This window comes from Hydra vulgaris, chromosome 02 (genome assembly GCF_038396675.1).
Source record: "Hydra vulgaris chromosome 02, alternate assembly HydraT2T_AEP".
In the NCBI taxonomy this organism is placed as follows: domain Eukaryota; kingdom Metazoa; phylum Cnidaria; class Hydrozoa; order Anthoathecata; family Hydridae; genus Hydra; species Hydra vulgaris.
The window spans coordinates 13,216,640-13,229,404 of NC_088921.1; the positions used below are offsets into that span (position 1 = coordinate 13,216,640).

Sequence of the window (12,765 nt, forward strand, 5' to 3'; positions counted from 1 at the left end):
TGAAAAGTCATTGCTTTTATTTAATTTTCGAAAAAGGTCACCCATCATGACCCTTGATTACACACTGCCTTCCATATATCAGTGAATTTTTTTTTATTCAAATGTATATCAACCTGGGTCTTAAATGAACCAGAATTTTATAGTGATTTTAAAATTCATAATCTTCTCTACTGAAACATTTAAAAAATATATATATTGCGAACAAAATATCATAAAAAAAGACCTCAATTTTTAGTTAAAAATTGTTGTTTTTTGTATAAAAAATTTAGGCAATTCATTTTTATTTAAAACCATTATTATTTCTGAAATCTCTATGAAATTCTGGTTCTTTTGGACCCAGTTTGATATAATATTGAAGAAAAAAAAATTCACTGAATATGGGAGCCAGTGTGTAAGGTGTGTCATAGTAGCAGTCTTCTTGGTTTAGCCAGCGCTTTTGCGCTTAAGTCTTTTCGCATATTCTCACACCCGCAAAAACTTTAGTTTTGGAGAGCTTGAGACCCGCAAAAACTTTGGTGAGCACATAAAAAAGCTTTTTTTTTTCGTTTGTTCAACTTTTATAAAAAATGGCTTTTTTTTTACCAGCTTTTTTTAATTATTTTATCTAGTATTTGTTCAAAGCGTTCTTTTTGCTATTTTTATTTTAATATAAATATAAGTTCATCTGTTTTTTATATTGGAAACTGGAGTTACACAAAAGTCACATCCCTATAATATATATATATATATATATATATATATATATATATATATATATATATATATATATATATATATATATATATATATATATATATATATTGCTTCTGCTCATCTCAAAGCTGACATCTGCAGTGCAGATGCATGAAGTAAAACATTGATACTTATAAATTATAATAATTTGAGGTTTTATAACTCAATCTTCCCATTTTGCTTCAGTAATAAAAGTTTTTCAAACAAATTCTCGCTCAGTCTGTTTCTTCATTTTGTCAAAATTAATGATCCGTTGCTATAAAGTCTTTCAACTGGAGCACTTTATGGCAGTGTGGTGTTGTATTTAAGAAAAACATGCCTGACTAAATCATGATGGTGGAGCATGACTAAATACGGTCTGAATCCTGTAGAAAGCTGTGACATGACATTATATTTGATTTGCTAACTTCAGAGAAAAGGAAATCATCTTCGTTATTTTCAGTTAGAATGTTCTGACCATCTTTGTCTTTTAGGAACACTTTAAATTTTTCTTCAAATTTTGTAGCTTGTGCATTCAATAGATGCACAATAGATTGAAACTTGATGACACTGCTACTCTACCAGATATTTTGGAGTTGATAGGCCAAAAGGCATAATGACCATGTAAACCAATAATTTTTCTTCAAATTTCTTTTTTTCTTTGAATTTAACATTGTTTGGTGTTAATTCGATGATACATGAATAGAAATTATCATTACCATAAATTTGGCTGTTCGAGAGAGTAAAATAAGACTCGTCATCAAGAACCCATATGAAATCTTTATAATTTTTATAAAGTTGACCACACAAACGTCGGTTTTTTGCTCTCTGGCTCTCAGTTCGACTTGGAATCTTTATTTGTTTTCTTTTTTTATTGATGTTTTGGTTTTCAATGTCTTAGAAATAAGTGACTGAGAACATTTGAAATTTTTTGAAGCTATACGCTGAGAAATGCCACATTTACGGTCAAAAAGCTTGGTAAATTGACTGATGGCGCGCTTAGTCATTATTTTTAGCTTTCTACCACTACCAGTTTGCCTTTCAAATGGTTTATCTTCTTCTACATGTTTAATAATTCCATATATAGTCGATCTTGATAAGTTTTCTGCTTCAAAATGAGAAACAGTGAATAATTTAGGTTTATCTGAATTTTCTTGATAAAATTAGTACACACGTTTTCTCTGGAGCTCTTCGTTTGACGTCATTTTTAATACTAAATTTAAAATACTTATATAAAAGTTAATATATATTTCAAAAGAAGAATAAATTTGCAACATTTTAAAAATTGTTTGAAAAAATAAGTATTAGTTGCATTTAGAAATATGATGTAAGCAATTTTGTCCAGATTTTTATTAATCACCCGTTATTTAGACATCTTTCGCCAGTTGTGTAAAACCACCATCATTATGACTTGGAGCCTCACTTCAGAATGTGTCCTTCCAATGAAATCATTGCACCAATTTAACATGTCTTTTAGGCCTGTCATTAACAACTACAAGTTGACGTACACTGGACACAAATGTCTTGAAAGATTTATTATTGAGATTTTTCTCCAAATTTGACATTTCTTCTTTCCATGAGAGAATATCATCTTTAGTTATTTTAACAATTCCACAAGAATATCCATCCTCTCTTTCTCCTCTAAGCGTTGGTCAGCTAAAGCAAAGATAACACACTGTGGTGTAAAATACCAAGTGTGTCTGAGAATACTAAGATTAAGAGCTTTGCCAATATTTCCGTACTTCTTGCAGTAAAGTGGATCTGTCATGATCTGCGATGAAATCTTGCATGCTCTAAGATCATTGGATGGAGCCTGAGCTGCCATTGGGCTTGTTGTAATTCTTGGTCATTTACATAACAGATACAATGAATCAGCCATAAATCTTGCTTTTTGATTTGTACCTGGTTCTAAAAACCTGAAGTTCAATAACTCTGCTCCGAGATAAAAAGCTACCAGCTGACATAAATACTTGTAATCACCTCTGTAAAAAATATTTGTTTTAAGAACTGTCGTGCAGAACTGCATTGTTTCATTTGCAAGATTGTAAAAGAGGGTTCCAAGAACAAACTCAGGCCTGTTCCAATCAAATTTCTTAATGTTGGCCAATGTGTTCACACCTTTTCAATCTTAGGCTAAAGATCTTGATGTTTTTGAATAAGGATGGACTGGATCCCTTTTTTTCTCCCTGTATATCCATCATAACATGGTGAACATATTGTTCCATTATATGTTGCCTAAATTTATTGTTATAATTTTCTGTCATAAAAATGATAATAACAATAAACAATTACAATAATATTGATGTAGACACATGTAAGTTTATTTGAAATATACCTTTAGTACTAACATTGATTAATTTAAGTCATTTTTATGCCTCCAAAAGTAAAAAGGTTTTTCTCATTGTCGCATGATAGAAAAAGTATCAATGTAAAATGTTATTTTAACCATGAATTTTTCAACATGTTAACTTCAATTTCATGCTAAATTATTTCCATAATTGGAATTAATTTAGCATGAAAATGAAGTTAACATGTTGAAATTGATGTTGATCAGATTTTATACTTTACAAAATATATATTTCAAGAAAATAACGAAAGAACTTTTGCAATTTTCATGAAACATAAGTTAACAAAAACATGATAAAGTTTTTTCTATATTAAAAATGGAAAAACTTAATTATTACTTAATGACGATAATTCATTTTTTAAACAAAAACTTTACAAAAAAGCGCCAGAACTTTAGTAAATGCATATAGTTTTAATTTACATTACAGAAAATTTTACCAATGCTTTTATTTACTTGTCTGTTTGTTTGTTTGTCTGTCTGTTTGTTTGACTGTAAACATCAAATCTTGCAATCAGTTTTTGAATCGCTTCCAGATGATAGATTTTCTTCAAACTTTGCATTCATACTCTTGCTTGATAATAATACAATAATCAATAATTAGTTTTGTAATGAGTCAATTAATTTAGTTAATATTAATTAAGTTTATTTTTCATATGGAAAAAAGAATAATAATTTTTAAAATAAGTATATTGATTATTTTCATACTTATGGGTCTGTTTAGCATATTTGGGTAAGGCATTAACTTTGTAAACGGAATGTCTGTGGTTTGAGACCTGCATCTTCCTGAACTGTTTTGTTTTTTTACTCACACATACAGCCGAATGTTAATAAAATGAAACAGTAATATCAGAAAAAATTGATTGCAAAATTTGTGTTTTAATAACATATAAAAGCATTGGGTTATTAAAATTTGTTTTTAAATTTACTTAATAATATATGCAAAAGAATATTCAATGTTACAGTTAGAGTTGCAAAAAAACGCGTTTTTTTCCTCTTGCGTTTTTTTGGGTCAAAAAAACGTGTTTTTTTGGTTTTTTTGGTGTTTTTTTGGTTTTTTTGATGTTTTTTTGGTTTTTTTGAATTTTTAAACAAGTTTTTTATTTTTCTTGGTAAATAATTTGGAAGAGTTTTTGTTTTATTCTGTCTATTTATAGTATATGATCATTATAATCACAAATATAATGTATAAACACCAATTTCAAGTTAATGTTTCAATAAAAAATTTAAAAAGCTATTTATTAAGTGTATTTATTAGGCGGTTTAGTATTAAGTTAGTTATAAATCTAGGTATATTGTATGAGAATGTTTATTTGTGATGTTTTACTTATTAAATATTGCTGTACATCCTAAATATTACACTCATTATATACAGAAACTATACTTGTCCATGACAAAATAACCATTTTTCATAATTTAAATATACTTATATACAATATGATGCTTATTTTATATCAGACTTCAAATCTTTAAAGAAATAGACAAACCTAATATTTATTATGTAATAATTTAGTTTTACATTGTTTGTTACATATTTTGAATTATATTGCCAGTAACCCCTTATAAAAAAAACCTTAATTTTATCTAATTTACATATTCTAATATTTTTGAATAATAATGTTTTATTAGTTTTAATTCGTTATTAATTTAGTGCTAAGTAGTGTAGCACTGTGTAGTGTAGTATATACTCAATTAAAAAAAGGATAAATATTTGAGCAAAAAAATTTAATAATTTAGTAATTTTAACATGTATTTAAACTATAAGATATTCTAATTAGGTGTGCTTTCTGAGTTCGAGTCTTCCTGTCTTAGACTACCTTTATCTAATGATTCATAAACAAAGTCACTGTCACTTTCTATATTAACTGCTTCAGACTCTGACCAAGGCATTGAAGTGCTAGGAACTTTATTCACACTTGCATTATTAATTTAAGGAGTATTTATGCTTGTACCATTTTCATAACTGGTGTTTTCAACATTTTCAAGTTTTAAATTTTGTGAAATGAAAACTTGTTTTCCAGCCTTTTCAGTCGTTAAGTGATTTCTTTTTGCACTATGAATGTTAGAATAAGTGCTAAAACTTCTCTCACATACTGCACTTGAAGCTGGTAGCTGAAGAATTCTAGACAAACATTTAATAGTTCAGTAAAGGAACACAACCCTTTCCACCAATTTATGGGTTGAGTTATTCTACCTGCAGTCCAAATAAAAGGTTTTGAAAAAATACCACCATTTGATTGGTAATTAGCCAAGTCAAACATCATAATTTCTTTGTTTACTTCAGGCATACTTGCAGCAATGTTGTGTATTGCCTCACATGCATCAATCTATAAAAAGATTTTTCTTTTTATAATTTTACAATTATTTTATTAATTTAAATAGTATTTTCAAATTTGAAAATAGTATTTAATATTATTCAAAACTTTTCCAAAATTTTACTTTTAACGCCCAAGCCATTTTAGCCTTTTAGCCTTGGGCATTAAAAGTAAAACTTGGTTTTAAGAATCATATATGAATTATGTAAATACCTTTTGTTCTCCAGTCAAGACTCTGCCTTGAAATTTGTGATCTAGTACATTGGCAGCCAAGTGAATTTCTGTTAAACAAAAATCTTTTCTTTTCTTGAAGATTTTTTTGGCTTCTTCTTCCTTTTTTGAGAATGGGCTAACTGTTAAGTTTTTAAAAATGTGGTCTTCCAAGAAGTGAAAAGTTTTCACAACAGTAGATAACATGGGAGTATTTGATTCAGTTTTCTTTATTGCATCAGCTATTGGTGACAGCAATTTGAAAAAACCTTCACCCCTGTCCCAAACAGCTGATAGAAGAATAATTTTTGTTGCCGAATTAAGTCCACTGTTTTCAGAATAAGCCAATGTTTTTAAGTGTTGTTTACTTTTCTGTATGCTACCTAAGCATGCTACCGTTGTTCCCCACCTTTAAATAAAGCACAAAGAAATTATGATAACTTTAATAAATTTAGAGTAAAGTAATTTATTAAATCTATTTTTGTGATTGTATAATAAAGTTAGTTACATAGTTCAATTTTTTTTGTAATATACATTATATTTATACTTTTAGTTGTATTACCTAATTCGCACAGGTAGTTTCAAGGAAATGCATGTTACTACACCAGCTAATTTTTTTTATATATCTCTAAATGCTGCAACAGATAAATGAGAATTTTTTTATCTCTTTAACAATATCAGTTACTTGTGACATCAAAACACTAAGAGTTGTCAATTTAAAAAAATCTGTGAACAGTAAATTTAAACCATGTGAAATGCATCCATAGCAATGAAGATGGGGATAACAATCTTTTAGACGATTCCATGCATTTTTCATATTTGCAGCATTGTCAGTCACAATGCCCAAAATTTTATCAGGATTAATTTCTTCTAAAACTTTCTTTATTTCATTTGCCATATATTCACCAGAATGGCTTAATGTTCCAACAATACAGTTTAGGATATATTATATATACTGTACTATATAAGTATTATAGACCTATTTACTGATATATTATTTCTGCTTACTGAAATGGTTTTCCGTGTTGTTTGTTATAAATTTAATATCAAAATTATTTATAAAATAATATGCGTATTTTAATAGTATCCACTAGCATATATTGCTCTGGCTAGGTGTGTATCAATCAGTTCCTGCAAAAGATAATGTCATATTGGTACATCATCATGAAACAAATCTTAAATCTATGCATCATGAACTTTTAATAAGCTAGTTGCCATATCAGTTAATTCTTCAATTAAATCTTAAAATTTAAAAATACAAAACACACCTTTTCAGTTTTTGTCATGCTGTCAAACACGGAACTTGGTGTTTTACTTCTACAAATTGATTCAGAAGAGGATGTTCCAAAAGAATCAGATCGTGGATTTTTTGCTTTTGGTTCAGCATCTCCAGAAGAGTCTTGCTGTTTTTGACTATGAATTAATTTATTTGCATACAGACTTTTTATTTCTTTAGGACATTTTCAACATTTTTCAATATGCTTAGTCATTTGAGTTCCGTTTTTAGACATAATGTCAAAGCAAAAGGAACATTTAACTCTTTCCATTTTGCTAATTTGTTTCATGGATATAAATAAATTGGCAACTATGGTTTTATTTCTCCCTCTTGTATGGCCTGCTTTACTCATTTTTAAAACTAAAATTTACTATGTTATGCAAAATATCTAAAATTTAAATATAATTAAATAGAGAACATGATTGATTATTAAAAAGAGCTTTTAAAACTGCTTATAACTTTTTATTTGCAACTCAAAACCTTATCAGTACAGTAAATTAATAATAATAATAATAATAATAATAATAATAATATATATATATATATATATATACATATATATATATATATATATATATATATATATATATATATATATATATATATATATATATATATCAAATATTAAATAAAATAAAGTAAATGTATTTAAGTATAATAAATTTAGATAAAAAGTGTTTATTGTGTCAATATATAACAATAAAGTCAATAAAAATTAAATAGAGGAAAATAAAGTTAACTAATAATTTTTTATACAGGACTGCTATAACCGTGTTAACCTAAACATTAACAATAAAACCTTTAAACATACCAAAAGAAAAAGAATTTTAGTCAAATTCAACCTTTGTTTTCCTATATAAATCTGAAATTAAAATGTGTTTAATAATATTGCCATTAAAGTTAAATTTAGTAGCTTAAATGATGAATTTTTAAATATTTCCCAAAAAAACCAAAAAAACGGACCCCTGCGTTTTTTTTCCAAAAAAACCAAAAAAACAAGAACCAAAAAAACGCGTCACATCTCTAGTTACAGTTTTACATTTAAAGTTTTGAATAACGATGCTTAGTTAAAGCAAATTTTTATTTTAAATTTCTGTAATTGAAATTAAAACTACATACATTTACTAAAGTTCTGGCGCTTTTTTGTTTAGTTTTTGTTTACAAAATGAATCATGTCTTTTTAAAGATGTTAAAGATTTTTTTGAGTTTATTGTTGGAATAAACATGGGTTTAGTTTGGGTGTAATCTTTCTGGTTTGAGGTAAGGTTGAAAACTGCTGTCATTAAGGTTAGAGTTCATGTTGAGTAGAAATATTAAGGTTATTTCTTTTTTGTTTAGATAATGTTCAAGTTTTTATATTTTCTTAGTCCTTGACTGTTAGCATTTTTAAATAGTCAAAAAATAATCTTTATAAAGTCTAAAAAAATTGAAGAAATAGTTAGATTGTTTCAAAGGTTTTAATTTTGGTTAAAGCTGTTGTAGAGCTCATTTCTATTGATTTGAAAGGTAAGGTAAACATAAGCTAAAGGTAATATAAGGTATTTCTTAAATAAAAAGTAAAGATTATGTAAATATAAAGTAAAGATATCTTAGTAGTGCCAATTATTCTTTTTGTAATATTTTTTTTGTTAGGTATTGAATAGTACGGAAAAAAGTCTCGAATAATTCGAAAAACGTTTTTAACTCTAAGCATTATTTATATATATGTGTATATATATATATATATATATATATATATATATATATATATATATATACACAGCATTGGACAAAACATTTGCAACCAACATCGAACAATGCTAAAAAGTGTTTCTAATTTTACGTCTTGAAAACGAAACAAACTATACTACCACAGCAAACAGTTCAGGAGTCTGGAGTCATAGCATGCCATGACATGAGCAATCAGCTGACAATTGACAGCACACAGGCAGAATTTCGTTGACAAGTGCCATTTTGCAGCGGACAAAACAAGTGCAACTTTTTTGGTTTCTTTCATTTTCTTAAGTCTGGTCCGTGTCAAGGTCACGGAAGTTTTTTAATAATTAAAGGAAGTATCCAGAAGTTTCCAGAAGCATGCAGAAGCTTTTAGAAGTTTCCATAAGAAGCATCTGGAAGCATCCAGTAGCATCCAGGAGTATCCAGAAACATTCAAAAGCATCGAAAAGAAGCATCTAGAATCTTCTGGAACAGATTTACACAGGTTCATTTTACTATATAAGAGACATGTAAATCGACATGTAATTCAGTCAGTATATGGAAGTCAATCAGTCAGTATTATCAAGACAGTTTATCGAAGTGAGTTTTATCAAAGTGTTTTATCGAAGAACATCAATACAAGAAGTGAAATACAACAAGTGTTTCATTACATCAATACAGTCCACATCCAACCAAGACGTTGTGTTCCACAGAGCATTATTGTATCATAACAAAGAAAATGTAACACGGTAAGCCTTGAGAAGGGTGATTATTTATTTTTATTATTTTTATGACTTCAAGTGCAAAAATGGCTCCCGACAGTCTTGGATTGGAAAGAAGAAAGAAAATTATTGACGATTACGTAAGTGGAATGTCACAAAAAAGTATTTGTGATAAATATCGCTTGAAAAAATGGACCGTATCAAGAATATGTTCCAAATATCGTTCTACAGGGAAGTTGGCAGCAAATAACAAAGGTTGAAGACCGCGTTCCACCACTTCTAGAGAGGATTCTATGATCGTCAGATCCGTCAAGAAGGATCCCTGGATATCATCAGTCGAGATACAAAAGCAATTAGAGCAGCCTGTATTGGACCGAACAATCAGGCGACGTGCTGTTGAAGCTGGAATGTTTTCTCGACGCCCTGCAAAGAAACCGCTGATTTCACTAAAAAACCAGAAGAAAAGACTCCTCTTTGCTACATCTCATATTGACTGGAATTTGCAGAAATGGCGAACTGTCCTGTTCAGTGATGAATCGAAGTTCAACATCATTGGGAGCGATGGCATTTGCCATGTACGTCGACCGGCTGGAAAATGCCTTGATTTATGTTACTGCCATAAGACCGTGAAGCATGGTGGAGGCAACGTAAAGGTCTGGGGGTGTTTTTCTGCTAACGGTCTAGGTCCAATACATCGAAACGATGGAATAATGGACCATTTCATGTATAAAAATATCCTGAAAGAGGTTATGTTACCTCATACTGAATGGAATATACCAATAAAATGGGTTTTTCAGCAAGACGACGATCCGAAACACACTGCAAAAGTAGTCAAGCAGTGGTTTCAAGACAACCACCTATCGGTGATGGATTGGCCGCCTCAATCTCCAGATCTCAACCCTATCGAGAACCTGTGGGAGATCATCAACCGCAGAATTAATCGTGAAGGTGTTCGTAATAAGGATCAGCTGTTTGAACAAATCCAAAAAGCCTGGGCAGCGATTCCACAAAAGTTTCATTGATCACCTGATTGAATCTATGCCTCAAAGATGCAAGGCTGTGATTGACAACAAAGGATTCGCATCGAAATATTGATAGCGAAATACATCTTGGTCAACATTTTGTCAAGTTGCATTTGTTTTGTCCAGAAGGAAATCAACTTTTTTTAATACTTTTGATTAATTTATTAATTTTTGTGTACAAATAATGAACTTTGTGATGAATAAAACTTGAAGAACTTTGTCTCTAAACGGTTACATAGTTATTTCTCTAAATTGAAAAAATGCATCACTTTTATATAAAGAAACTAAATTACCATTATTTGGTTGCACTCGTTTTTGTCCGATACTGTATATATACTCTTATATGTTGTCTGAAAGTTTTTTATATATTTTGTTGACAAAAAGTAAAAATTAAAATGCAAGACCGGAATTTTTTTTTTTTATTAATTGATAAACTGCCTGCCCCATCTAAACCCTCAGTCGATGTAGCAGCACTTCCTTGCAGGTCAGGCTTAAAGATAGTAGATGTAGCAGCACTCTGTTGCGAGTCAGGCTATTAGTCAGTCGATGTAGCAGCACTCCCTAGCGAGTCAGGCTATAAGATAGTCGATGTAGCAACGCTTCGCGCATGATTTACAGTAAAAAAAAAATAAAAATAAAAACATTTTATTAAAAAAATTGAAAATTAAAACGTTTATTAAAAAAAATAAAAATAAAAACATTGTTTATATAGTTAAAAACATTCATAATGTTTTTCAAAACATTCTGGTCAATTAAATTTGCGTTTTTGTGGTTTTTTTAAAAAACAATTAATTTGTAATTAAATTAATGGTTTTAACTTTCTGACAACACACAAATGTTGGACAAAGTCAAAAGTAATTAAAAGTGACGTATGTGTTGGCGTAAGAATCACTTTTTTCCTTTCGCTCTTCCCAAAGACAATAAACTATAGATCTATATATATATATATATATATATTTGTGTGTGTGTGTGTGTGTGTGTGTGTGTGTGTGTGTGTGTGTGTGTGTGTGTGTGTGTGTGTGTGTGTGTGTATATAAAATTATATAGATTTATGTGTATATATAAGTATTTATGTGTATATATATAAAAGTATGTATTAGTTTAAAAGCATATATATTTATTCTTTTATATTATTTGTATATTTTTAGGCTTGTTACAGTTTAGGAAATACATACACACTACTAAAAAAATATGAATCAGCAATTGAATACCATCTTTTGCATTTGCAATTTGCACAAGAATTAAATGATAGGTATTTTAATTTTATATTATGCTATATATATATATATATATATATATATATATATATATATATATATATATATATATATATATAAATGTTTATATATTTATATTTATATATATATATCTATATATTTAAATATATACATATATATATGCATTTATATGTATGGATGTATATATATATATTTATATAAATATATATATATATACATATATATATATATATATGTATATATATATTTATATATATATCTATATATTTATATATATATATCTTTATATTTATATATATGCATATATATATATGGATGAATATTTATATATATATATATATATATATATATATATATATATATATATATATATATATATATATATATATATATATATATATATATATATATATATATATATATATATATATATAAATATATATATATATTTACATATATACATATATATATATATTTATGTTACTTTACTCACCAAAAGGGCACTGTGGGTCAAACAGTGGACATTGCTCAAAAATCAATGTTACCAAAATAAATTTAAATTAGTTGTTATTGAAAACCAAATAAATTTCCAGTTGATTAAAAAAAAAATTAATTCAAAAGTATGATTTGTTCAGGAAATACACTAGTTTAAATAACGTAAATTTGTTGCAAAAGATATGTAACAGGTAAAAATGATACATAAAAATCATTTTTGGCATTATATAAGAAAAATGTCACTATATAAACTATGCTAATGTGATAATTGTATATAGAAACATTCTTAGACTGTAGTTTATGGAAATGTGAATGTTAACTTCATAGATTATTGCACAAAGGTTTTTTTAAATATTATATCTAATGAAACAACTGAAATTTAGCAAAATTTTAGTGTTTAACTAATTTTTTTAAATTATTTATAACAAAGAGAAGTAAGATGCTCTTGTGGCAATTTAAAAAGATTCAAATGTGGCAACTTAGCTTTTTTAAACAAAAATGTGAAAGAATGACCCTACCCCTATTGTTAAAATTTTTGTAAAATTTATTAAAAAATATTAAATTGTTTTACATTATTTTGCAAATAGTTTTACCTCAAGGTTCTATTCTTGGTCCTGTTTGTTTATTATCTACGCTAATGATTTTTCTGATAACCTTACATCTAAAGTAGCTCTTTTTGCTGATGACTCAACTTTTTACTCCTGTCTTGAAAAAAAGTTTTCTCTTTTCGATCACTT

At 27.9% G+C, this 12,765-nt stretch overlaps 1 protein-coding gene across 3 annotated transcripts in view; it reads left to right on the forward strand.

The window, feature by feature from the left end:
• The window catches only part of LOC100209356 (G-protein-signaling modulator 2), a 44,294-nt gene that overhangs the window by 18,684 nt on the left and 12,845 nt on the right, over nucleotides 1–12,765 (forward strand). For all 3 annotated transcript variants that reach the window (XM_065790166.1, XM_065790167.1, XM_065790165.1), the window contains one exon: nucleotides 11,444–11,547. In XM_065790166.1, the coding sequence (XP_065646238.1) occupies nucleotides 11,444–11,547 (104 nt within the window). The remainder of the gene's footprint in view (nucleotides 1–11,443; nucleotides 11,548–12,765) is intronic.